This window comes from Bicyclus anynana, chromosome 26 (assembly GCF_947172395.1).
Source record: "Bicyclus anynana chromosome 26, ilBicAnyn1.1, whole genome shotgun sequence".
NCBI lineage: Eukaryota > Metazoa > Arthropoda > Insecta > Lepidoptera > Nymphalidae > Bicyclus > Bicyclus anynana.
The window spans coordinates 8,909,418-8,936,182 of NC_069108.1; the positions used below are offsets into that span (position 1 = coordinate 8,909,418).

At 35.9% G+C, this 26,765-nt stretch overlaps 1 protein-coding gene across 2 annotated transcripts; it reads right to left on the minus strand.

The window, feature by feature from the left end:
* Positions 1-26,765, minus strand: LOC112054426 (uncharacterized). Of its 2 annotated transcripts, none has more exons than XM_024094211.2 (3): positions 26,224-26,765; positions 2,188-2,276; positions 1-1,110 (listed from the first exon to the last, which is right to left on the minus strand). In XM_024094211.2, exons 1-3 carry the CDS (start codon positions 26,654-26,656, stop codon positions 556-558), a joined length of 1,077 nt encoding a protein of 358 aa, XP_023949979.2. In that variant the 5' UTR covers positions 26,657-26,765; the 3' UTR covers positions 1-555. The 2 variants fall into 2 exon arrangements, with proteins under 2 accessions (XP_023949979.2, XP_023949980.2); XM_024094212.2 differs by lacking the exon at positions 26,224-26,765 and adding an exon at positions 4,228-5,607.

Here is a 26,765-nt window from a genome sequence, read left to right on the forward strand (position 1 = left end):
TTCACATTTATGTACATTTTTTATTACTTATAAAATAAACAAACACATACAATTATGTTTTTCTTAAGTAGGTATATACATATTTTCAAAGAATCACCAATGTCTCCAATTTACAAATCATTTTACAGATGTAAACAATTTAACTGGAATCTACGGAAGAAGCAAAGAATGGACATCATTACTCCTAATTAGTAATTTTATGTATATTTTTTTCAATTTCTATTACTTGATTAATCATCAATCTAACTAAAAATTGTACTTTTGAATTACGTTCCCTAGAAGCCAATGACTATAAGTAAAAGAATTTTCAAAATCGGCTCAGTAGATTCAGAGACCTCCTACAAACTAACTTAGCCTATTTATAATACATATTTATATAGTATTGATAGAGGCAAATATTCAGTCTAAATAACTTGTTTTATCAACTCCAATCACTATTTAGTGATGGGAGGGTTTCCTTGTTTTGATTGGTATATTTTTTTTTATCTAGGGAAACGCAAAGATCGGTGACCATTCAGCTTTATTAATTTTGTTTTTTTTTAATAACTCCAATGACTATTGTAGTGATGATAGGCTTTCATTATTATGATTTTTGGTATTATTAACTTCAATCACTAGTGATGGTACGCTTTCGTTATTATGATTGGTATGTACCACGTTACTAGGAGTCGTTACTATAACGGCTCTGGATGTTTCGGTATCGTTGCTATAACTGACATTCATAGTGTCTGGGACGACGGGCGTCGATATTTTCAACTTGGCAGTCATAATCATATTTATTATATCCATTTGTAGCTGCGTGCAGACATCTTTCGGTATTTTTTTTAAAAGACCTATGACGTAGCGTCCAAAGTTTTCAATGTCTTCGTCTGTATCATCTTTTTTCGGTTCGCCCTCTTTATTTTTTTTTATGTAAACATTTTCGTATCTCGTAATTGGTGTACGCTTAATCGGTATGGGTGTGGGATTTTCCTTCTTAACTCTGAGTTCCGGTTTCCGTTTCAGCGGTTTTATTATTTTGGCATTGGATACGCCGCCTCCCGGTTGATCGTCTTCTAGGTACACTACTTCTGTGTAATAGTTTTCGTTGTCCGAATCGCTGGATGCGTTCTAAAAAAATAAAAATTACTTTAATAAAGTGATATACATATAGGCGGTTCTACAAGAATTGGATAACTTGCTGTCACCAGTGAATAGATATAATCATCGTCATCATCATTATCAGCCAATGGACGTCCACTACTGGACATAGGCCTTTTGCATGGACTTCCAAACAACACGGCCTCGAGCCGCCAGCATCCAACGGCTCCCTGCAACCCGCTTGATGTCCTCAGTCCACCTAGTGGGGAGTCGACCAACATTGCGCTTTCCGGTGCGGGGTCGCCATTCCAGCACTTCCAAAAGTGCTGGAATGCCCAACGTCCATCGGCTCTACGAACTATTTAATTTAATTTAATTTAGAAACAATTCAAAGTGTATTATTTGGACACCCAATTTCAGCCATTTATTTTAAAACAAAATAAAGAAGAAAGAAAAAACGTTTATTTTAAAATTGTGCCACACACCACAATGCCGAAGCACCATTGCAGCGTCCTATGCCTCAACTACCCAAGTAGTAAAAGCATCAAATATTTTAAATGTATTTATGTAAAAATAGGCAACATAACCTCAAAACGTCAGTCTTTGGATAATCACAAGCCCAAAAACACTATGCGATCTCAGTCAGTCTAAAGTCTCATCAGTCTCATCAGTCTAAGATGGAAACAGTTTAAATTGGGAGAGAACATTGGGCACAGTTTTTTCTACCCGTATTCTGAGGGTTTCTACGCATCATACCAGAATTCTGAATCGCATTGCGGTACATCTTTGCCGGTAGGGTGGTAACTCCGCGTCACGAATGAAGTCCCGCTGCTAAAACCTGAGCTAAAATTGACAGCGCCTTACACAAATGACAGTAAGAACGCCATTACCAAATGACAATGAACGCCATTAAGACATTCGCGCCGCGTCTACGAGACTTGTTTCGTGGCAGCTGATGCCTACCAGAACACACTTGAGCTAAGTTAGAAAATATAAAATTCTGAATTGACCCGAGCTAGGAGTCAAACCCAGGACATCTCTGTTGAAAAGTCGAAAACCACAGCATTGGCAAATGCATCATGAGAGAGGCGAGAGCGTTAGGGGTACCTGCGCTGATCGGTTTGTGGTTATCTTCTCGAATAACTTCCACGCATCGGATGACTCGCTCTGTTGTGGCTGTTCCGCCGTATCGTCATCTGAAACAAAACATGGTATTTAAACGATATATCAATAGAGAGGCGACCCCAGACTAATTACTTATAGCACCCAAATTTACGAGCAAAATTTTATTAGAATTTGAACTTCATTTCTATGTAAGAAAGAAAAATTTACACATCTACATTATGCCATACATCACAATTATTTAAGAATAATATATAGCCCTCGTGATAGCCCAGTGGATATGACCTCTGCCTCCGATTCCGGAGGGCGTAGGTTCGAATCCGGTCCGGGGCTTGCTCCTCCAACTTATCAGTTGTGTGCATTTTAAGAAATTAAAATATCACGTATCTCAAACGGTGACGGAAAACATCGTGAGGAAACCTGCACACCAGAGAGTTTCTTAATTTTCTGCGTGTGTGAAGTCTGCCAATCCACATTGGGCCAGCGTGGTGGACTATTGGCCTAACCCCTCTCATTCTGATACGTACGCACTCCTAACACATTCTTGCAACTAATTGGAGGGGAACGGGAATTTTGGTTTCCATAGTGTGTTATTAAATCCCGCGGGAATTATGGATTTTTTCGGTATAAAAAGTAGTCTATATAACGCTCAATATTCAATAAAAGTCCCATTAAAATCTCATCAGTTATTCGAGAGATAAGCTCAGACAAAAAATATATTTTAAAACTTATTTTGAAACAGACAGATATCTACTTCAATCTTATTGATATGTAATCATTATCAACCTATATTCCGCTCAATGCTGAGCTCGAGTCTCCTCTCAAAATGAGGGGGGTTAGGCCAATAGTCCACCACGCTGGCCCGCACATGCAGAGAATTAAGAAAATTCTCAGGTATGCAGGTTTCCTTCACAATTTGAGACACGTGACATTCAATTTCTTAAAATGCACACAACTGAATAGTTGGAGGTGCATGCCTGGGCCGGATTCAAACTTACACCCTCCGGAATCGGAGGCAGAGGTCATATCCACTGGGCTACCATGGTGTTATATTATTTATACGTATTGATTTGTAATGAATATATGTAATTTTCAAATTAAAAAAATATGTATTGTAATTTTTATTTGTATTGACTAGATCATAATAATTATAGTGCCCGCCACGAGATATTATGTTTGTGAAGTTAGCAACAAATGACTCTGCAATGACATCAACAACGGTACAAACGGCGCGTGCGGGGAGTGTTCGCGTCTGTACGAATGCGCATACTCACACTGCTATGTTTTGTACGTGACATAAGACTGTTACATTTAAGCAGGGAAGAGCACAGTAGCTCAATTGCGAAATTTTGACATGCGATATTCCATACATATTGTTCAAATGGATCGTGAAATTTGTCATTGATATTTTTCGTTTCGCGAAAACCAGTCGCAATGGACGTTAAATATATTATTATTTATTTTCGAGTAATTTGCTATAAATATTGATATTTTAGATGAATATTCTTCAAAATTAACATTTTTCACCCTATTATTTAATAGGATGACTACGTTTTGTAGCTTAATTTCATTGTTGTTAAATAGCTTAATTATCGATGGAGACGGCACTACACTATCGATAAATATTGAAGTATGATTGATACTAAAAATTGGTTTCGCGAAAGCATTTTGTAACTATGGGCCGCAACAAAATAAACTTCAAACTGACGTATAATTGTTACAACTAGAAAGGTGTTCTTTACGGTGACATTTCTTAGTTTAGATACCTGTTACTCATCCATTAATTATAGTGTTAAGCTATTTTTGCCTATTATGTTACGGTTTTATAGAGACTAAACGATTATTATTATATGTCATCATTATCAACCCATATTCGGCTCAATGCTGAGCTCCAGTCTCCTCTCAAAATGAGGGGGGTTAGGCCCCCCTCATATATATATTATATACTCATTCCGCAGCTAACTTCACGAACATAGAGATCCGTGGCGAGCACTGTATGCATCTATTCATTAGAACATGGCTCACTCTCCAAATCCTTCAAAACATCACCAGCAATCACTTCATAATAACTACTCGTGTCTTCGTCATTAGACTGGATTCTTTCAGGTGGTATCTTCTTCATAGCCAGGTTTTTCCTCTCTGGGTTGATCGCCAGGCTTCGGAGCAAGACAGGCTGAGCTTCAGTGGGCTTCGTCAGTTCTTTGTATTCTTCTTTATGGTTGCGTTTTATATGTTTCCACATGCAGGTGGTGGTTCTGCACGTTCGTGGCACTATCCTTCTACATACGCGGCACTTTGCCATCCCGTTGGCTACTAGTTTGAAGTATTTCCATATGGCGCTGAATTTCTTTCCCATTTTCTATACTAGACGCCGGCGAAATCGACCACTCTTACACCTCCTTAAACCTCCCTGTCGTAAAATCCGAAAATAGCTAACGTCTACCACAGTAAACTACCTCCCTGCCAAATTTTATCTTTGTACCTCTGCCGTACCTCAACCGTACTCCTACCCTAGTCATACCCTGCATTTACCCTACCCCTAGGATTTAGGGGTTTGAAAAATAGATGTTGGCCTATTCTCATAGATATCGGATTAGCACAAAAAATTCATCAAAATCGGTCAAGCCGTTTCGGAGGATAATGCCAAAGAAAACTGTGACACGAGAATTTTATATATTAGATATAGTTTGTGCAGGAGTTTTTGGGCAAATTTGATAAAAAACACTTTTCATATAATAAAAAGATGGATGAAGGTCGTTATTAATTCGGGTTTCTACTATTAGGGTAATTTCTAATGTTCGACTCGATGATTATTAAAAAATGTTAATGACAATGACTGACCGACAACATAACGTGCTCTCCGAAGTAAGGGGTTAACAGCATCATCAATTTTCTATCCCCTGACTATTACTGAGAATTTGTCATAAAATAGATTCTAACAATATTTGACAGTCCAACCCATTTGGCAATTTAAAGTCGCATAATCAAACCATTGAAGGAACGAGGCAGTTAACTTTATCCAAAAGATAAAATACCGATACAAATCCAATTTACAAACCGGTATCACGGATTACAATAGTACCTACAAGTAACCGTTATCTAAGAAATTCGACAGTTGTCAGTTCCTGTAACATAACCACATTGTAAGTATCACTACTTAATGACTTTACACCGGTTTACAACCTGCGTTTTCACTATCAAACACTTTGAAATTAGATATGACACCAGAACATTGTGTAATTCAAATTAAATAAGTACTCCTTATAACATTTTTTGCCGTAATAATACAAATAATAACATATATTCACTTCGATGATAAGCGAAACATCGAAACGGAACGGAGAAATCCGGTAAGCAAAGAACGTAAACACAAAACTGTCCGACCGAACCGATTCGTTCTTTCGTCATTGCTCAGACATGGGTGTCGTCCATCTCTCTCTAACATGTAGGTTTGTCTCGGTCTGTTACGTAGCATTCGTTTGGCTGCAAATACATACTTAATAGTAGAAGAGGAGGTGCTATTATTTTCCATACGCTTAGTCACAGAAATATTTACATGAAATTAAATGATAGGTAGTTCATTCATTACAACATAGTGTTTTGTATGTTTAACTAGCTGACACCGCGCGGTTTCGACCGCGTGGTTCCCGTTCCCGTAGGAATACGGGGATAATATATAGCCTGTAGCCTTCCTCGATAAATGCGCTATCTAACACTGAAAGATTATTTTAAATCGAACCAGTAGTTGCTGAGATTAGCGCGATCAACAAACAAACAAACAAACTCTTCAGCTTAATAATAGTAGTACAGATTGAAATTTGTGTACCTAAGATATGTTTAATTTTTTATTTTAGCAAAAAAGTAAAAAAAATAAAAATTAAATTTTAGATTGAGTTCTCTGTTCAGTCTCTAAAGTAGAATATGTATGTGAAAAAGATAAAAATACCTAAATATTTTGGAATCCATAAATCTTTCTTATTTACCTAGTACCTAACTTTGAAAAAATATCATCATTCATCATCATAATCATATCATCCGATGGACGTCCCCTGCAGGACATAAGCCTTTTATAGGGACTTCCAAACATCACGATACTGAGCCGCCTGCATCCAGCGGATTCCTCGCTTGATGTCGTCAGTCCACCTGGCGGGGGGTCGACCAACAGTGTGTGTTCTAGTGCGGGGCCATTCCAGCACCTTGGGACCCCAACGTCCATCGGCTCTTTGAACTGTGTGCACCGCCCATTGCCACTTCAAAAATATAGTTTTTAATATTGCATGCTGAGTTTAGCATACTTTAAATTTAACCAAACAATTCAATACATATTTCGCGTACTGTAACCCATATCGCAATAAAAAATTCTTTCACCTCCTCTATGTATTCATTAGTCACCGGCTCTTGGCCTGCAATTAAATTATCGGTCAGCCGAAAATTCCCGACTCTCGAAAGGGATAGAGTTACACGCATAGCTGAGCATTAACTCGTTAATCCGTTAATCGTTAATTAACGAAGTTAACATTTTGATTAACGGATTAACTTTTAAGTTAACTTTTTAAAATGTTAACGGACACGTTAACTTCCGTTAATATGCAGAAGTTCGTTAATCGTTAATCCAATGCCTACTATTTACCGCGCAACGCGAAATGCAGGTTCAGACAAGTAAGAAATGATGACTGTTTTTTTTTCACAGAAATCAACAAATTACTATATTTATGTTAAATATAGATAAAATCAACTAAAAACAAATTATGGCACTTTTCCCCAGTGCTCATCCTTATTTTTTCAATGGTGATCTCGCACATTGATTAAGCATACGGCAATCAAAGACACTGGTCATTTTTAAAAATGCCGTAAAGACTCATTATCTGGTGCAGTAAAGACGATCTGTATATATTATTTCTTTTCAATATAAGGTATTTATTAGTATATTTTGATATGTATTTTATTCATTATTGTAGGTATTTGTGTAATATTGTTTATGTATTAGGATGTAAATTATTTGTATGTATGTGTATTACTAATACTATGGTTATTTTTGTTTTACGCCACCTGCTGATGTCCTTAAGTTTTCCTAAACCGAAGGTTGCCTGGAAGAAATCGCTACTTAGCGATAAGGCCGCCTTTTGTATGCTGATCTCTTCTTAATTTGTTTTTTATTTCACTTGTTTTTGTCTTTGTGGTGTGCAAATAAAGTATATTTATCTTATTTTATCTTATTGATATAAAAATGTAATATTACAGTCATATTAACGGATTAACGATTAACGTTAACTTTCGTTAATTCTTCCGGAATGTAACGCTTTAACGTTTAACGAAGCTAACTTTTTTGTAGCGGATTATCGATTAACGAAGTTAACTATTGGATTAACGGTGCCCAGCTATGGTTACACGTAAGAGCAGTCTCGATAACGGCTATCTCTGTTCAATACGAGTAGCGTCGTCTCTATCTAGCATAGCGGCCATTTTGGATCGTAATTCGTAATATTTAGTACCGATATCGTGGAGAAGGATGGTTATATGACCGATATGGTACCGCAAGAGCCGCAACCGATAACAGAAAAGTTGAAAATTATCGATATTGATCGTTACTTAATAGGTACCTACATATTATAATGAAGTGAAAAGATAAGATTTTTTGTTTGTTATGTACAACCACAGATGCAATGTCCAGAATGAGTCTTTGATCTGTGTGTACCAATGATATTTTATACTAGAGATGGCGCCCTAGCGCATCAAAACTGAGGCGGATAAATGTGGAAAATTTACTTAATTTCATCGAGACGCTTATTACAACGCAACAACGAACTTTATTTAAACAAATATTACTTATTAACTTTAAAATGATTTTTAAAATTGATAAGTAATATTAGTTAATAGTATAGGAGGATACCCGAAGTAAATTTTAAAATGGAGCGAGATCCAATTATAGCGCCTCTCCTGTTTGCTGCTAATAATATGCAGATATCTATACCAAATTATGAGTATAAAGTAGGAATCAGGCGAATCCGTCTACGGTTGCCTAGGATTATCATTTAGGTGCTGTGTAAGATTTGGCGCCTGGAGCGTCTGCTTCGTTCACCGTATGGACGGGCCAGCCCAGCATGTGTGCGCTCAGTGTTGTAGCCTATTATTCGGATCACTTTTTGCGGTGATTTTGTAGGGACGTAACGGATCTATAGTATAAAATTATCATTACGAATTACTCATAAAAGTCAAATACCCAAAAATTGCCTGGCTCAGAGAGATCGACTTGTTAACAGTTGGTCGTGGTGACGTCACAACACGTCACACTACGTAAGCGTGACGCATTCTACCGCTACGTGTGATGCGCGTCAAGCATTAGGTTTTTTATAGAAAAAAAACAGTGCCGTAATCCGGAATTCCCGTATAATTAATGTAAAATACGTATAATACAATATTATGCAATGGGAAAATGCTTTATAATACTTTTCTAGAACATTAATAGGCCGTACAGACTTTAGTAATATACCTAATCGAATACCTACGAACAATTTTTGGATTTACCGCCCAAAAATTGTTCGTACTCGACTAAAATACTAAAGTAGTCCGAACTAGGCAAAATCAAAATCAAAAATCATTTATTTCAAGTAGGCTCAGTTTACAAGCAATTTTGACACGTCAGTTGACTATTTGTAAAGATTCTACCACCGGTTCGGAAGGCAGGTTCTGCTGAGAAGATACCGGCAAGAAACTCAACAGTTGTTTTTTTTTAAAAATCATACAATATTATAATTTACAATTTATGATAACATTACAATTTCTTGTAGTTTTACTTTTTGTGTGAAGGTGGAAGCTGATCCAATGGCCTCCAAGCGCTTTTATCTTTTTTTAGGCATAGGTACCTACCATTTTTTTAACAGTATAGTGGGGGTTAAGGAGTATATTATATTGAATCATCACTTACCATCAAGTGAGATGTCAAGAGCTAAATAGTAGGTACATAGTAAAAAAGGTGTTTGCGAGTGTGTGATTTTACTGAAAATACTTCAAAAATCGTCGATTAACAAATCAAAATATAACGCCACCGTGGCGCAGTGGTATAGCTGGTGGGAGGCTTCGGCTGTGGCTAGTTACCACCCTACCAGCAAAGACCTACCGCCAAGTTATTAAGCGTTCCGGTACTATATCGTGTAGACACCGAAAGGTTTGTGGAATTTCATCCTCCTCCTAACAAGTTAGCCCGCTTCCGTCTTATAATGCATCATCACTTACCATCAGGTGAGATGTCAAGGGCTAACTAGTACAGAAATAAAAAATCGTTTATGCGTGTGTGTGATTTTACTGAAAATACTCCAAAAATCGTCGATAAACAAATTAAAATACAACGCTCTACAGTTGCCAAAAGCTATTTTGGTGATATGACTTGTCCCTAACGCCACCATGTGTTTGTGCTTAATAAAGAAATGCTTGTGTAAATTATAATTATCCGCTGATTCATATGTTGGTATTTATGGCATGGTGGGCGCGTCTAGTGTAGTCTAGTATGTTCTAAATGACGAATTTCATTCTACACACTTTGAAAAGGAGATAGTCCATTTCATTTTCTTGTACCCCGTATCATTAAAATTTAAAAAGTACAAGGATTTTATTAAAATCTAAATAAGTGAATAAATCTAACTAAATAAAAAGAAATAAATAAAATTAAAACCCAAGCTTTTGAGTTGTATCAAGATGGCGCCCTTAAAGCGACTATGACATGACAATTGACAGCAAACGTCAAATCGACTACTGCATTGAAAACGTCATCAATCCGCCATTATTACCCGTATTAGTGTTGCATTTCTTGGGAGAGAAAGAATATTATTTCGAAAGAATTAAAGTAAATTCGTAGATTTGTTCTATCTATCTATAAAAATAATTAAAAATAATATCTTTTTTTATTTTCTTAACATTATTTTATTTAGACGGGGCAGAGGTTTAGCGTCCCTTGGAGATGGTAGGGTTGCCACCATTTCTTATTTTATGAAATGTACAGTATAGTACGTATTTTATGGAATAAGCAAAAAAAAAACATTAATTATTATTACATATATGTATATTTAAAAACTATATTTAATAGCATTTTTTCTATACTAATATTATAAAGAGGAAAACTTTGTTTGTTTGTTTGTTTGATTGTAATGAATAGGCTCAAAAACTAATGGACCGATTTTAAAAATTCTTTCACCATTCGAAAGCTACATTATCCACAAGTAACATGACTAAATTTTATTTTGGAAATAAATAGGGTTCCGTAAGATATTTGGGTTTTTCGGACACAAGGTGTAAAAAATCAACCAGAAAAGTATGGTAGGGGTAAGTAGGAGTAGGGTAGGGGTAGGGGTAGGCTAGGGGTAGGGTAGAGGTAGGATAGGGGTAGTTGAAAGTTAACATCGAGTTTCACGCGGACGAAGTCGCGGGCGTCGGCTAGTATTGTATAAAACAAGTGTCTAATGAAAACCAAAAGCTAACTTTTTTGTAATTTCTTTGTTTAAAGTTAAAGAATTCGATACGATAGACAAGTTTGAATACGCTAGACGCTATTCATCTTTCGAAAAGTTCATTCATAATGTTTTAAAATAAAACATTTGTTGGTAAGATTTCATTGATGAAAATATAGTATTATTGCGTACTATATATTTCTTCTTTTCTTTTTCTTTGAAGCCGTGATAGCCCAGTGGATATGACCTCTGCCTCCGATTCCGGAGGGTGTGGGTTCTAATCCGGACCGGGGCATGCACCTTCAACTTTTCAGTTGTGGGCATTTTAAGAAATTAAAAACCACGTGTCTCAAACGGTGAAGGAAAACATCGTGAGAATTTCTTAATTCTCTGCGAGTGTGAAGTCTGCCATTTCGCATTGGGCCAGCGTGGTGGACTATTGGCCTAACCCTCTCATTCTGAGAGGAGTATCGAGCTCAGCAGTGAGCCGTATATGGGTTGATAACGACGATATATTTCTTCAACAGTATAAAGAACAAGCCGTGACAGCCCAGTGAATATCCACTAGAAAGCCACGTTACTTGAGTTTCATAGACTATATTTTATTCCCATATTATCACGGGAACGGGAACTATGCGAGTGAAGCCGCGTTGCGTCGGCTACTTCTAAAGTAAGATATCAACAGCGCATCGTTCGCAACGATGACAAGCAAACGTGACAGGGACAATGTTTTCCTCGTAACGTACGAGTATGTTTAACCTCGAAGTTCCAGTCACGTTTTCAGAGTGACTTACAAAATTACTTAAGGCGGATATACATTTGTCTGTCGTGTCGTGTCGTGACGCATCAGAACAGAATCGGTATCATACATGACGGCCTCCGTGGCGCAGTGGTATAATAATAATAATAATGTTGGATCAAGAGTCGGATACAGAAGGCAGTGATTCTTGAGACGGCGCGTATTGTGAGGAGGTTCCTCACTCTGGAGCCCTGACCACCGGTTGCTTGAGCACTCAAATGTCCCGCAGCGGGAAGGTGAATTTTTTTTTTATAAATTTTTAATAATGTTTTATATTTTATAATTATATTGTTAAAAATTAAAAAATAAAAGAAGTAATAAATAAATGAGAGAGAAAAATAAAAAATAATAATAATAAATCTTTATTCATCAAAAACTTCATATCACAAAATTAAGTTGAAGCTTCTTCCTGTACTAGTTATTACTGTGTTACAGTACAGGTATGCGTGGTACAAGACGGAGGTCCTAGGTTCGATCCCCGGCTGCGCCGATTGAGGTTTCTTAATTGGTCTAGGTCTGGCTGGTGGGAGACTTCGGCCGTGGCTAGTTATCACCCTATCGGCAAAGACGTACTGCCAAGCGATTTAGCGTCCAGTACGATGCCGTGTAGAAACCGAAAGGGGTGTGGATTATCTTCCTACTCCTAACAAGTTAGCCCGCTTCCATCTTAGACTGCAACATCATTTACCATCAGGTAAGATTGTAGTCAAGGGCTAACTAAAAACAAAATGAAATTAATTTTATTTTGATTTTGGCTTCGGATCTCGAAGTTCTGTGTTTTCTTTGTCTAAGATTTTTTTCTCGGCAGCTCACAAGTACCTACGTACTTTACAATTTCCTCGTGTTAAAGTTTTCAATGTCTACGCGCGTCAACAAAATGTGGGTACTCAATAATATTTGCATTGATATCGATTAAAAACATTTGCACAGCTGTTCATATGTTATCCAAAAAAAAAATATTATCCATACTAATATTATAAATGAAAAAGTATGATTGTCTGTTTTTCCCAGCTGCACTTCTGAACCGATTTGTATTTTGATTATGAACCGATTTGAAAGTCCGCTTTTTTTTATTCTTTACAAATTAGCCCTTGACTACAATCTCACCTGATGGTAAGTGATGATGCACTCTAAGATGAAAGCGGGCTAACTTGTTAGGAGGAGTAAGGAAATCCACACCCCTTTTCGGTTTCTACACGACATCGTACCGGAACGCTAAATCGCTTGGCGGTACGTCTTTGTCGGTAGGGTGGTAACTAGCCACGGCCGAAGCCTCCCACCAGCCAAAAACCACCGCTAATACTGTTCAGGCTGACTGTTTTGATTATTTTGATGAGAAGTATATAAAGGACCTTGGAGAAGAACATTGACAATTTTTTTTTCCCTGAAAAAACCATGGTCCTCGCCGTATTTGTAACTATATTTTATTCCCGTATTCTCATGAGAACGGGAACTACCTATATTTATGAAAAATGGTCCATAAGTAATGAGTTAAATAAAGAAAACATTATGATTCAAGAATATTTTAACAGGGAGGTGGGTCTAATATGTCTTCTTCTTTATGATGAAAGTGATAGTTCAGGATATGACTTCTGCCTCCGATTCCGGAGGGCGTAGGTTCGAATACTGTTCGGAGCATGCACTTCCAACTTTGTAATTATGTGCATTATTGTGAAGTCTGCCAATCCAGACTTCACACACGTTTAGGCCAGCATGGTGGACAACCTAACCCCTTTCATTCTGAGAGGAGACTCGTGCTCAGCAGTGAGCCTAATAATGATGATAGGATGAAAGGCCTGACCCTGTAGGTGTAGGTTGTTAAAATCAGCTGATAAAAACAGACAAAGCCGCGGCTGGACACTAGCATATACCTGTTATCAGCAAGGCAGTATGAAGTAGGTATAATATGTGTTGATTCAACAGTTCTCGTATCTAAGTTCGTGTGACGCATATTTGTACATTTTGTTATGTTTCAATATTAATACAACTAAACAGGGTTGCTACAATAGGGGAGGGGGGGTTTGAAAAATAGGAGGAGCTTCTCAATTCGAGTCTATGTTTTAATGTTTTTTTTTGTATGTATGCTACTCGATTATTCGAAGATCAACTACCCTATTTTTAACCTCTCACCCCCTTCTTATTACATTCTAATTTCTAATGGTGAATGAATTTTTACAAAGTCAACTTTATCTCTTTCGTCATTATCAACCCATATACGGCTCACTGCTGAGCTCGAGTCTCCTCTCAGAATAAGAGCGGTTAGGCCAATAGTTCACCACGCTGGCCCAATGCGGATTGGCAGACTTCACACACGCAGAGAATTAAGAAATTCTCTGGTATGCAGGTTTCCTCACGATGTTTTCCTTCACCGTTTGAGACACGTGCTGTTTAATTTGTTAAAATGCACACAACTGAAAAGTTGGAGGTGAATGCCCTGGTCTGGATTCGAACCTACACCCTCCGAAATCGGAGGCAGAGGTCATATCCACTGGGCTATCACGGTTTATTATGTAAGTATATTTTATCTTTTTATGTAAGTATATTTCTGGCCGACTTCCAAAAAGGAGGAGGTTTTATGTTCGGCTGTATGTATGACTTTTCATGTATGTCTATTGTCCAGCGATAATTTCGTCATTTGTAGGCCAATTTTGAAAATTCTTTTCTTCTTTGGGGATAGGGGAAAGGGAGCTTGTCTCGCGCGGGACACTTAATTTTGATTTGATTTAAAGATAGGGACAGATCGTCAAAATCAGGATATCTGGCAACGCTGTGTGCACGTGAGATTGTAGACAAAAAAAAATACATTTTTCTTGCCTAGAGGTCTTTCATAGTTTGCGAACATACTTTGTAGACCCCCTAATACCCGCGGTGCCCCCTACAGTCAATACATAATTTTAGTACAGAAGTGCCAACCCTAGATCTTGTTTTGGTCGTATACGACGCAGCGATTAACTTTTATTTCGATAGTAATTCATATCCTGTTTTTTTCATCTTTGTTATTTATTAATGCGTCTAATTTTTTAAACCGCCTAAAAAAAGGAGGAGGTTTTCGACGCGTATGTTTTTTTTTGTTTTTTTTTTTACCGAAAAACTTCGTAATTTCTTTACCAATTTAAAAAAATCTTTTTTTATTCCATTTAATTTTCATGAAAATCATTTCGGTTCAGTAGTTATATGTTAAAATGAAAATAACGAAATTTCCCGTACGGGCAGTACAGTAAGGGCCAATTCGACTACAAAATCACAAAAATAAACTAAAAAGCGAAAAATAACAACGTATGTGCTACCTTCTGATCACTTTGAAGGCGGTGCCAACACAGTGATGTATTAACTAAAGCCGATTAAATCATTATCTTTTAGGATTCAAAGACAGTTCTATACCATGGTTGTTTCAAAAACAGCTAAAAATAATACGTCACTAGCTTTGCACCGCCTAACAAAGTTTCCTTAGTTAGTAACTAAATAGGTAAGTAAGTAGGTATATTTTCAAAAAAGTGAATACATAAAAAAATAATTTTTAAATATTTTATTGACAAACTGACGGCTATGACGGCTAGTACGTTTATTAGTTTTTTCATTACCTATGTATTCTTGATAATGAGTAATTAAGTATTAAAAATAGTAGGTAGAATTATTTTAGTTAGTAGAATAACAGCAGTTGATGTGTTTACGAAATCTGTAAATCAATTGAGTTGAGTTACAAGTCGCGAGGCACAAGCAAAGCTCGTCCGAGAGAAAGGCGACGTTGCCGCTCCGCGCGACGCTCCTACAGCTAGGGTTGCCACGTTTACTGGAACCGACTTTAGTGAAGTAGGCTATCAATTTTCTTCTTATGTATTGTAATATTTTCCGAATTGGATACTTAGTTAGTCTATACCGGCTTATATGCGAGCCAAATTTCAACTTTGTTTTTTTTTTATTATTTTTTATTATTTTAGACAAACGTTTGCGACAGCTCTACTGCTACACCTGTCGCCTTAACGTCACTTTCGCGACTTTCGACAACTATATTATTATTATTATTATTTTGATTCTTTTCAAGTTAGCCCTTGACTACAATCTCACCTGATGGTAAGTGATGATGCAGCCTAGGATGGAAGCGGGCTAACTTGTTAGAATGAGAATGAAAATCCACACTCCTTTCAGTTTCTACACGACATCGTACCGGAATGCTAAATCGCTTGGCGGTACGTCTTTACCGGTAGAGTGGTAACTAGCCACGACTGAAGCCTCCCACCAGCCAGACCTGGACCAATTAAGAAAATCTCAATCTGCCCAGCTGGGCCTCAAACCCAGGAACACCGTTTTGTAAATCCACCGCGCATACCATTGCGCCAAGGAGGTTCAATTAATTTTTTTAAATTATGTAGCTTCCTGTATAAAAGCAAAAGATCACTATCACGTACTAGTAATATCCAAAACAGCTTGACGTAGAAAGAAAGATTAAATTTGCTAGAGAGGTAGATTTTAGTTATTATACAGGTACGTCCGCCAAGGACAGATTTTGCGACAGCGCCGGAATAAGGAGGTCTAAACGCGGACCTACTACATACTTACTAGCGTCCACGTCTCCTTCCTCTGTTATATCTCATTAGATTACCTGATAATATAGTCTAACATAAGGAACATTGCCAGTTTTATCTATATTATTGCATTAATTTATAGAAAAAAAAAGAGATATGGAATTAATTTTACAGAATTAAACATTTGAATTACGTATAAAGACGTTATTCAATCTTATAAGAGAAATTCGTTTGGATTTTAGTGAAGTGACAAGATGTCTGACCACGCGCGCTTGTATATTTAAAAAAAATTCTGCCGATGCATGAGAGAAAGGGAAATCAGACAGAGTGGGGCCGTTACGCGTTACGTTACGATGAAGTTATTACTTCAATTAGTTCAGGTTCGCTTCGTAAAAAAGTGTTCCTTTAATTTTACTCACCAACGCGTTGCCTACGTACGCCGGTAGTTAAAGGGTAGAATTGATAACCTATTTTTTTCTTTATACCAAAAGGGTAAGGGTGGCAACCCTAGCTACTACTGTGTTATGGTGTTTTGCTCGTTTTTTTTACTGGCCGTTTTCGATAACCTATCTGTGAACTGTAGATTGGTTGCTTAGCAACGATTTATTCATCATTTAAAGACGACATAGGGTAGTACTAGTGACTACTGCCTTACGTGTAGTGGTCACTGTATAACACAAATGTAGGTACCTATATTGTCTTTCTTGATGAGTACTGTTTACCAACACACAAATTAAAAATGAGGGTCAAAATCAAATCAACTTCTTAAATTAATGAAAATAAATTTGATGAGTAAGCTTAGAACAATTAGATATGGTTAATATATTTTATATAACATTCTATAATAGGTAAGTTATGAATTGACATGTGTTTTTTACCTTCATTTCTAATTTCTTTGTCGGTAAACAGTACTCAAGAAAGGCTTTAGTATAAGTATTAGGTGTAATCCTACCTACTGGAGATGTCTCGTCTGCAGAATTATGTTATTATCTTAGGTTAGGTTAGTAGATTATTATATTTATACGGACCTACTTATCTACTTTTGAGGCCTTTATTGATAATCTCCTAAATTGGGGCTATAGAAACGTTCGCCCTTTGGTAAGGGTCACATATCCGCATCATAAGTATCAGTGAGATAGTACTTACTTATAAAATCTTTGATTCTTAAGTCGCGTACTTTAATATAAAGTAACAGAAGTGCATTTACTGATTCGCATTGTACAAATCTATCGTATAATGAAAAATTCGTTTAATGCGATACGTCCGATACTTATGGTGCTGATATACCAACGATATTTTATAATACATCGTTGCCTCCAACGACATTTTACTAGACTAGAGATTGTCCACTAGCGCATCAAAACTGAGGCGGACAATTACATGTGCATAATTGTCTTAATTCCATTTAGTCGCTTTTTAAACAACGAAGTTATTTAGACAAATAATACCTAACTATTGTCTACAATGTCAAGCTGTGTGTTCGGGATGTAAAAACTATATAAATATACTTATAGTGTAAGTAAACACAAGATTGTGCATCTATGCGCTCAGTAACTAAATTGGGATCAATTTTTGTGGTGATTTTGTAGGCACGTAACATATCAATAGTATAAAATATTGTTGGTTGCCTCCCTTCTATGAATTCAAACATTTGTTGAAAAAAAAAAGTCAAATAAGTACTCATTTTAACAGGTGACAATCCAACATAATTTAATATTCAGAGAATCCCAGACAAACATAAAAGAGGCCATATTGAAAAGGATCTACCCGATCCAGGTAAACCTGTATCCATTTATAGAATTGATCAATATTGGACGCACTCCGCTGGCGTGCGACGTTGCCGCTCCGTCGACACAAACATGGCGTGGGGTAGGTTGTTGAGTTGTTGCATAGAGGAGTTAATTTACAGAGCGCTGGACAAAATCACAATAACGCCGTTTTGAAGTAAAACTTCTGTATGCACGTTACGAGAAGAAGAGTTAGAATAAGAGAAGTAATAAGCTACGAAACTACTGCACCGATTTTAACTTTACTTCTACCACTAGAAAGCTAGATCATCAGCGATTAATTAAGGCCTCAGAACAATTATAGAAGGACCTGTATCGCACTCATAGTCACGAACAAAATTGTCTGTCATTTTCTGAAGAAAACGAGCTTAGATTTATATCTTCTACTAAACTAGTAGTTTCTGCCCGATTTTTACACAATTCAATTACACAAAAAGGTATTTTTACGGAGCTCTTTAACCGACGAACACGATTACAACTATTTAACATCGATTCTATAGAGACAGTTTTTATAATTAGATCGTTGATCACATACTTTGATAGAAAAGTAACGTTTAGCGAGGCAGGTCCTATACAATAATTTGTCTGAGTAAGGCTATATTTTATCCCTGTACTCCCATGAGAAGAATTATTATTATTAGGTTAAATTAAGTAAATTTAATATTTTTTTTAGGTACCTAGATTTTAAAAGTTAATTAGGTTCAATTAAGTTCTTAGTAAAACTATGAAGTACTTACAAAGTACCCTAGAAATCTACTTGCGAGTATGTTATGGCTAAGAATCATTCAATTTTAATTAATCTTTATTATTACACTAAAATTAATAATAGCAATATTCTATTTATTCGTATAAATTAATTGATTTAGATCATCGTAATCTGTATTCTGTATAAAGATTAAAACTGTTTTAATCCGATTGGAATTTGTAGCAATATAGCAGACGTATGCATATTTCTATTATTCTTATATTTTATTACCGAATAGAATTGATGTGAATTAAATTAAATTTAGTTCTTGAATTTTACGGTACAAGTTATACCGGTGTACCAACCACACTATTACAGCTCCCCTTTTTTAACAATAAGAGTCATGCTTTTGTTAACATAACAAATAATAATGAAGGGGACGTTTTATAAGTAGGTTCAATTTTTAGTCCCCCTAAAATGAAATTGGATGTAATGTAAAGTTCACTCCATTTACGACTTATTGTAACTTATATTTAAAGCGGTTTGGCTTCATTTAGTTCAAAGAAGCCGACTAACAGTTTTTGAAAATTCATTTTTTTCTAATTCGAATAAGGTCGCGTAAAATTCTGTATTTTCTCAGATCTAATATTTATGACAATAGTAGTTATTTAGCAGTCTTTACATAATTTGCTTGTGAAAGGGGTATCATAATCCATAAAGTAATTGATAGTCCCGAAGATTGTCAGAAAAGCAGCGAACGGATTGACAGATTTCAAGCTACTGCTCTTTCATCAACCCAATTAAATTTTTGGTGATTTTATTCAAAGTACAGACAATCGATTATACTGTACTTTAATCAATTACTTTTTCTATACATTATTACTAGCAGACGCCACCCGGTTTTACCAGCGAGGTTCCCGTTCCCGTAGGAATATGGGGATAAAGTATAGCACTAGGGGGTAGTGTAGCTTCCCAACAGTGTAAGAATTGCAAATTGGTTCTGTTTTGTTAATTATATTTTAAAGGAAGGACCACAAACTATGAAAACGTCATAAGTATGTCTCCAAATATTTTTTTTATAGATTCATCCCTATAATGTAGGTATATATTACTAAATATATATCTTGGAAATAGAACCTATATCATTAACATTAAGGCTTACATTTGCAAAAATCCTTACTTACAATTTCTACATCACAAACGGAATTCGTATGCAATTTGTAAATTATGCTGGTAGTTTTAATTGTAAGTTTATATCAGTCAGTGAGTTTAGTGTTTTTTTATTAAACATATTTTTGTCCACGTTTTCTGTACCTTTGCACAGCAGTGCGACGGCCCTGTTGTTTACGAAAGTGTTACCTTTCAAGCTGAAATCAACCTTATTGCTTTGCAACAATGTACAAATTCAAATAACCGTCCTTCCACTAAAAACCTTTAGTATGCAATAGGAACGTAAACAATGGCTAAATGCATGCGATTTTAGTTCTTATTTCATACACATACAGGTAAAAGTCGTTTGCACTTCGTTTATGACGTAGTTGGTTATGGCGTGATGTTCCTGAATAGTCACGTATGAACAGTATAACCCTGATAAAATGTGTTGACGAATGTATGTTCTAGAAACAATGTGTTTTGTGGTTGCTCTCGGATTTGTTAGTGTAATAATCTTGAAATAAACAATACATTTAATAGGTCATCCATTTTTCTTTTGTTTTTGTTATTTTATCACTAAAAATGTGTTTACATACAGAAAGATTATGAAAAGAATGTACTTATGCTTGCTTTAGGTATGTAGACGTAATAATAATAAAAACAAGGTTAAACAGATCGATCCTAAAAGGATAACCTTGGAGAACCTTAACCTTAAACTTAGTAGGTATATTCCCAGGCCCATATTCAGCTCGCTGCTGAGCTCGAGTCTCCTCTCAGAATGAGAGGGGTTAGACCAAAAGTCCACCACGCTGGCCCGATGCGGATTAGCAGACTTCACACTCGTAGAGAATTAAGAAAATTCTCTGGTATGCAGGTTTCCTCACGATGTTTTTCCTTCACCGTTTCCAGACATGTGATTTTCAATTTCTTAAAATGCACACAACTGAAAAGTTGGAGGTGCATGCCCCGGTCCGGATTCGAACTCAAACCCTACGGAATCGGAGGCAGAGGTCATATCCACTGGGCTATCACGGCTCTTTTAAAAAAAAGTCTTCGCGGCTCTTTTTAAAACTACTCGACCAAATTAAAAAATAGAAAGCTACATTATTACCGAGTAACATAAATATTTTTCCCGATATTCCCACGGGAACGGGAACTTAGTATGTGGATGAAATCGCGGAGCGTCTGCTAGTAATCTAACCTAATATACAAAGAGGAAAGATTTTTTGTTTGTCTGCATTGAATAAGCTCTGAAAATACTGAATCGATTTGAAAAATTCTATACATATTTTATCCCCGCATTCCTACGGGAACAGGAACTACGCGGGTGAAGCCGCGTGGCGTGTGGCTATAACATTACAAACAAGAAACATTTGATTAGTTGTTTGCGTGTTTTGCGTGGCTCTAAACAAACACACAAACAGGCAGATTTAAAAAATTCTTTCACCATGAGTATTCTACATTAATCCTGATGATTCAAAGTAGTTCAAATACAGCACAACCCCAATGATGTTAAACACTGTTAGATGTGTTACTAGGTTATGAAAAATGAGGCGCTCAAAAGAGGAAAGGAGGTCCAAAATTGTATGGAGCCCAGGATCAGTCATTGTACCCTGGCGGAAATAAAAGAAAATATTTTTTTTTATACAAATCTACAAATTTACTTTAATTCTATCGAAACAATATTCATTCTCTCCCAAGAAATGCAACACTATTAATGGCGGATTGATGACGTTTTCAATGCAGTAGTCGATTTGACGTTTGCTGTCAATAGGGATGATGACAGTTTTTTAAATTGTATATTAATTAAGAGTATTGCTATTAGTAAAGCAACTTTGTAAAACGAACAGGGTATTTGCGATCATTACTTTCGGAGCTACAGGGATTTGAAGGGTCAGATTTGCGGCACTGCCGCGGATCCCTGAAAAACGCCCCATACAAAATGGCACGAACTAATGACGTCGTAGGCAATGTAGTGATCGTTAGATTTGTATGTGCGTTCAAACAAAATTACTAATATCTCTGTCATCATCCCCATTGTCATGTCATAGTTGCTTTAAGGGCGCCATCTTGATTTATCTCAAAAACTTTGGTTTTAATTTTATTTATTTCTGTATAAGTAATTAGATTTATTCACTTATTTAGATTTTAATAAAATCCTTGTATTTTTTAAATTTTAATGATACAAAAGTGGACCTGAAGTGGAGCATCTCATCTCAATGTTAGTTGTGGTCAATAAATATTGTCTACAATGTCGAGTTGTGTGTTCAGGGTGTTAAAAAACTATAAATAAATAATGGCTCAGTTATGTAGCCTTATCATTCGGATCACTTCTTGCGGTGATTTTGTAGGGACGTAACCGATCTATTGTATAAAATTATCACTGCCCAACCCAGTAGATATATTATAGCCTGCCTATTCAGGATTATGCAGTGTGGGATGTACCTACATACTTGTAATTAAAATACGTGTAATAAGTCATACTAAATGTGCACTCTATACCAACAAATTAAATAAGCGCGTGTCGGGCCACGCGCAGTGTAGGGTTCCGTAGATTAAGTTAGCACTTTAATCCGTAATGTAATACACAAAGATACCGATAACTACCGATAACCACACCGCGGGATAGACGATGAAAAATTTATCCTCACATTGCATGTGTAATGAAATTTTTTGGAACCTCAATTTTTTTTTTTAATTATCTTTTAAATACTATATAGACGTAATTAATATGCATATCAAAAATTTTAGCTTTCTATTTTTAACAAACTCTGAGTTATCTTACTGACAACTTTATCTTTTTAATTAACAATGGAATTAGTAGGTATGCAATTTCCAATTACGTTATTTAAGTTGGTCGACTATAATTCTTTATTATAGCAATTGCTACTTAGCTGTTATAGTTTTCCTTGTAATAGGGATGATGACAGATTTTTAAATTGTATATAAATTAAGAGTACGCTAATAGTAAAGCAATTTTGTAAAAGCATTACTTTCGGAGCTACAGGGATTTAAAGGGTCAGATTTGCGGCGCTGCCGCGGGTCCCTGAAAAACGCCCCATACAAAATGGTACGAACTTATGACGTCGTAGGCAATTAATGATCGTTAAATTTGTATGGGCGTTTAAACAAAATTACTAATATCTTTGTTATTTCTGCGTCTATATTTATAGTTCATTTATTAAAAAATGTCACATTTAATGTAAGGAAGCTAAGACTGCATGAATTTTCATCTAATTACGATAAAATATTTTTAGTAGATTTTGAAATTTTATAATCTTGTTTATTTTGCAAATATCCAGTCAGTCTTTGCTTTTTTTGTATAAATTAGTTAACATTGACCTTATTTACCCGAATGTATCATACAAATCAATATATTCAAACCTAGTCATCATCCCCATTTTATATATCCTACTCTTGAGAATTTTTTCTCGTATACATAAACAGATGTTTATGTGCCGATAGAGAGACACTTGACTCGTAAGTCGTAACATTAATTAGCTCTTATAAGCTTTATCTATCTATATCTATACCTATAATAAAACTGGTCGAATTCTATACATTTATTCGCAATTTGAGATTTTACTTATACCATTTGTAACAACATACCTTGCCTTCCTTTATGCCACGCTAGAGGCATAAAGGAAGCCAGCGCCATCTAGAATTATACTTAAGCTAATAATAATAAACTTTTTTTGTCTGTCTGTTTTCGTGTTTTGTTTTGTTATTCGGGCATCACGCTGAAAGTACTGAATGAATTCAAATGAAACTTGGCACGGTTTAAGACCTTAATACGGAGAAGGTTGATAATTTCTATTGCGAAAATAAAATGAGAAGGGGGTGAAATAGGGGTTGAAAGTTTGTATGGAAAGTCCTTCATTTTTAGAGTTAGAGTAAAAAAAATACGAAATATAGTGTAATTTTTAAAAAAATATAAAAATTTATTAAATTCAACCCATAAAGTGGTGAAATAGGGCTTGAAAGTTTACATTGATTTCCACGCGGACGAAGTCGCGAGCGTCCGCTAGTATTTTATAAAGGGATCCCTAAATCAAAAAATATAGATAGAAAACTAAATTTACTTTTAAGAAAATTTTTAGCTTGTATTTGTTAGATTGCCAAAAAGCAGACTGTGGCAATTATTAATTATTAATTAATAATAAACAATTAATTCTATATATTTTTTTTTTCCTTTTTTAAACTTTTCTTTTCTTTTGTGTTTGCTAGCTTTTAAGATTAAATTTTTTGTTCTTCTGAGATTACACTACTGTATTTTTAAACTGTATTTTGTTTTATTTTATTAGTTATATAATTATTTTATGTGTTCTGTTCTTCCTTCCTCAGGGTCTGACAGAATACCAGCGTTGTGGGTACTGATGTACTCACAACAAATTTTAGCTGAGTCAGGTCCATTTTTTTGGCACAACATATTTTCTATTAGTTTTAAGTTATTATTACGATGTAAATGTATTAGTTTTAAGCAGGGTTCCCAACTTAGGGGTTTTCCCCCCAGATTTTGGGGGTAAATAAGTAAGATGGGATTTTTATAAGGGATGGGGACAGAAATTTTTAGGGGTATTTTCAGGGATTTTTTGTCTCTTTAATATTTTTAAATTGATGATAATTTTAATATTTCTTTAAAATAGCGACTTACCGACCTAGCGACCTAGAGACTTATAACGACAAATAATACATTATTCTACAACCACTAAGGCAACTAGCGGCAATTTTCATCCAATAAAAAAATTGTTAAATTTATTCAATGTCAACATGTATGATTTCAAAACATCTAAATCTTCAGATCAATATTGTCTGTATTAAATATAGACTTTTGAAACATATTGCAGCATATTATTTCTAAATTATTATGAATTTATATTTTTTAGGGGGACAACTCAATAATTAAGGCGATTTTAGGGGTTTTTGACAAAAACTTTAGGGATAAATATTTTCAAGAGTTGGTAACACTGGTTTTAAGTTATTATGTAGTTATGTGTTGTGTTAACAAATAAATGTTTTTTTCTATTCTTTTTTAAAACCCCTCATAATTTCAAAAACCTATCCAACGACATCCAATATGAAACGAGTAAAAAAAGTTCAACACCACTTTACACGTAAACCTAACCGAAAAAATAATTTTCTACATTTTATTTGGCGATTTTTTTTACTTTTTTCATGTACATACGTCTGCTACTTTACAGCTTTCTAGAAAATAAGCTTTAATAAACGTCACTTTTTACTTGAGAGGTTGTAAATGTTATTTAAACGGGTACATACCACGATAAAACGACGAGATTTTTATTGTCGATATTTCGACCCAGTTGCATGGATCGTGGTCACGACGGGACTGAAGTTGCGAGATGAGAAGTGAAGTCAGCTGTTAGGGGCAAAATCGATCTACCCTCTTTCTTGTTCTTTTTCTTTTTTCAACGACCTCGCGTTTTTGGCTGTTTAGGCAAACCACACTCACGACATCGCTTTTGTTATTATGCGTGTCGCGGCGCCCTCTTGGTTTGCACAATTCTACCACCGGGTTCCACTCGCTGGCTAGTTTGAAACCATCTTCCCGATTGAAATTTTTGTATTTTCGAATTTCAATGGCTTCTCGAACTACTCGGGGTATATAGTGGCGGTCCGTGGAAATAATGTGTGGATTATGGATCTCAATCCAATGTTTAGTTCCCGGTTGTAGAATGTGATCAGCTATCGCAGACCCGTTTAAATAACATTCATAATGAACAACCACGAAATAAGTTTAAAATCATGAGAGGTTGTACTTTTAAAAATAAGTGATTAACGTGTTATGTGTATGGCAGGATGTTTGCCGGGTCAACTAGGTAGTTTTTTTTTTATGTATTTATACATTTACTAGCGGACGCGAGCGACTTCGTCCACGTGAAACTCGATGTAAACTTTCAACTACCTCTACCCTACCCCTACAAAAAAAAAGTATCGTATGTCCTTCTCCTGGCTCTAAACTACCTCCCTGCCAATTTTCAGCTTAATCGGTTCAGCCGTTCTTGAGTTATAAGTGGAGTAACTAACACGACTTTCTTTTATATAGGTATATAGTGACTATAAATTGAGATGTAAGCTATCCTATCTTTCAAGTTGGATTAAAATGCACACGAAATGCAAATCAAATTTAAAATCGGTTTAGTAGTTGGGAGTCCATCGCGGACAAACACGTGACACGAAATTTTTATATATATATAAAGATATAAAAATGAATTGCTGTTCGTTAGTCTCGCTAAAACTCGAGAACGGCTGAACGGATTTATCTCATCTTGGTCTTGAAATGTTCGTGGAGGTATAGGGAAGGTTTAAAAGGTGAGAAAAATTAGAACAATAGCTGGGAAAACCATAAAATCAACCCTTTTTTATTTCCTATACAAACGTTTAAGAGTCAAGCGGTAGGGGTAGGGTAGGGGTAGGGGTAGGGGTATGGGGTAGGGTAGGGGTAGGTTAGGGGTAGGGTAGGGATAGAGAATAAGTGCACTTATGTCAAAACGAAGCTTGACCGGGTCCGCTAGTATATATATAAAGATGATCGTGTATTAATATATATTCATGTTTATATTACGATAACTGTCAGAAAGTAAAACAAATATAAATAACAGGTAATTTAACTTACCTTTAACGTTATTTTCGTCTTCAGTTCCGGTATCATCCGAATCGCCTTCGTTTTTTACCGCGCTTTTATTTGTAGTATTCGTAACCAGCTGAGAGAACAAGGGATGTGCTCTATCCAAGTGTCTCTTCAAATTGGTAGTCGTGGATTTGTAAGAAAACATGCGTTTGCAATAATTGCATTCGGCCAAATAATCACAGCCCGTGTCATAGAAGTGGTTCCACATAACCGATTTATTTACTCTGTTTCGACGTTCCCCAGTTTTATTTGAAGTATCTCTCAAACATTCCGGATGGTGTTTCACCAAATGTACTTTCAAGTCAGCATTGGTTTCGAAATCTACCTTTTCATCGCATATCAGGCATTGCACTCTTCTACCGTTTGTGGTCAATTCGATTGAGTCTCTCTTATACCAATCCCATACAGCACTCGACATTATTGTATGAAAGTATAAATAACTGTTCTGTATTAGTATTAATAACGCGAGGTTACTATACCTGCTCTGAGTGTCACACCGCACAACGCAACACAATATGGCGGTCAGC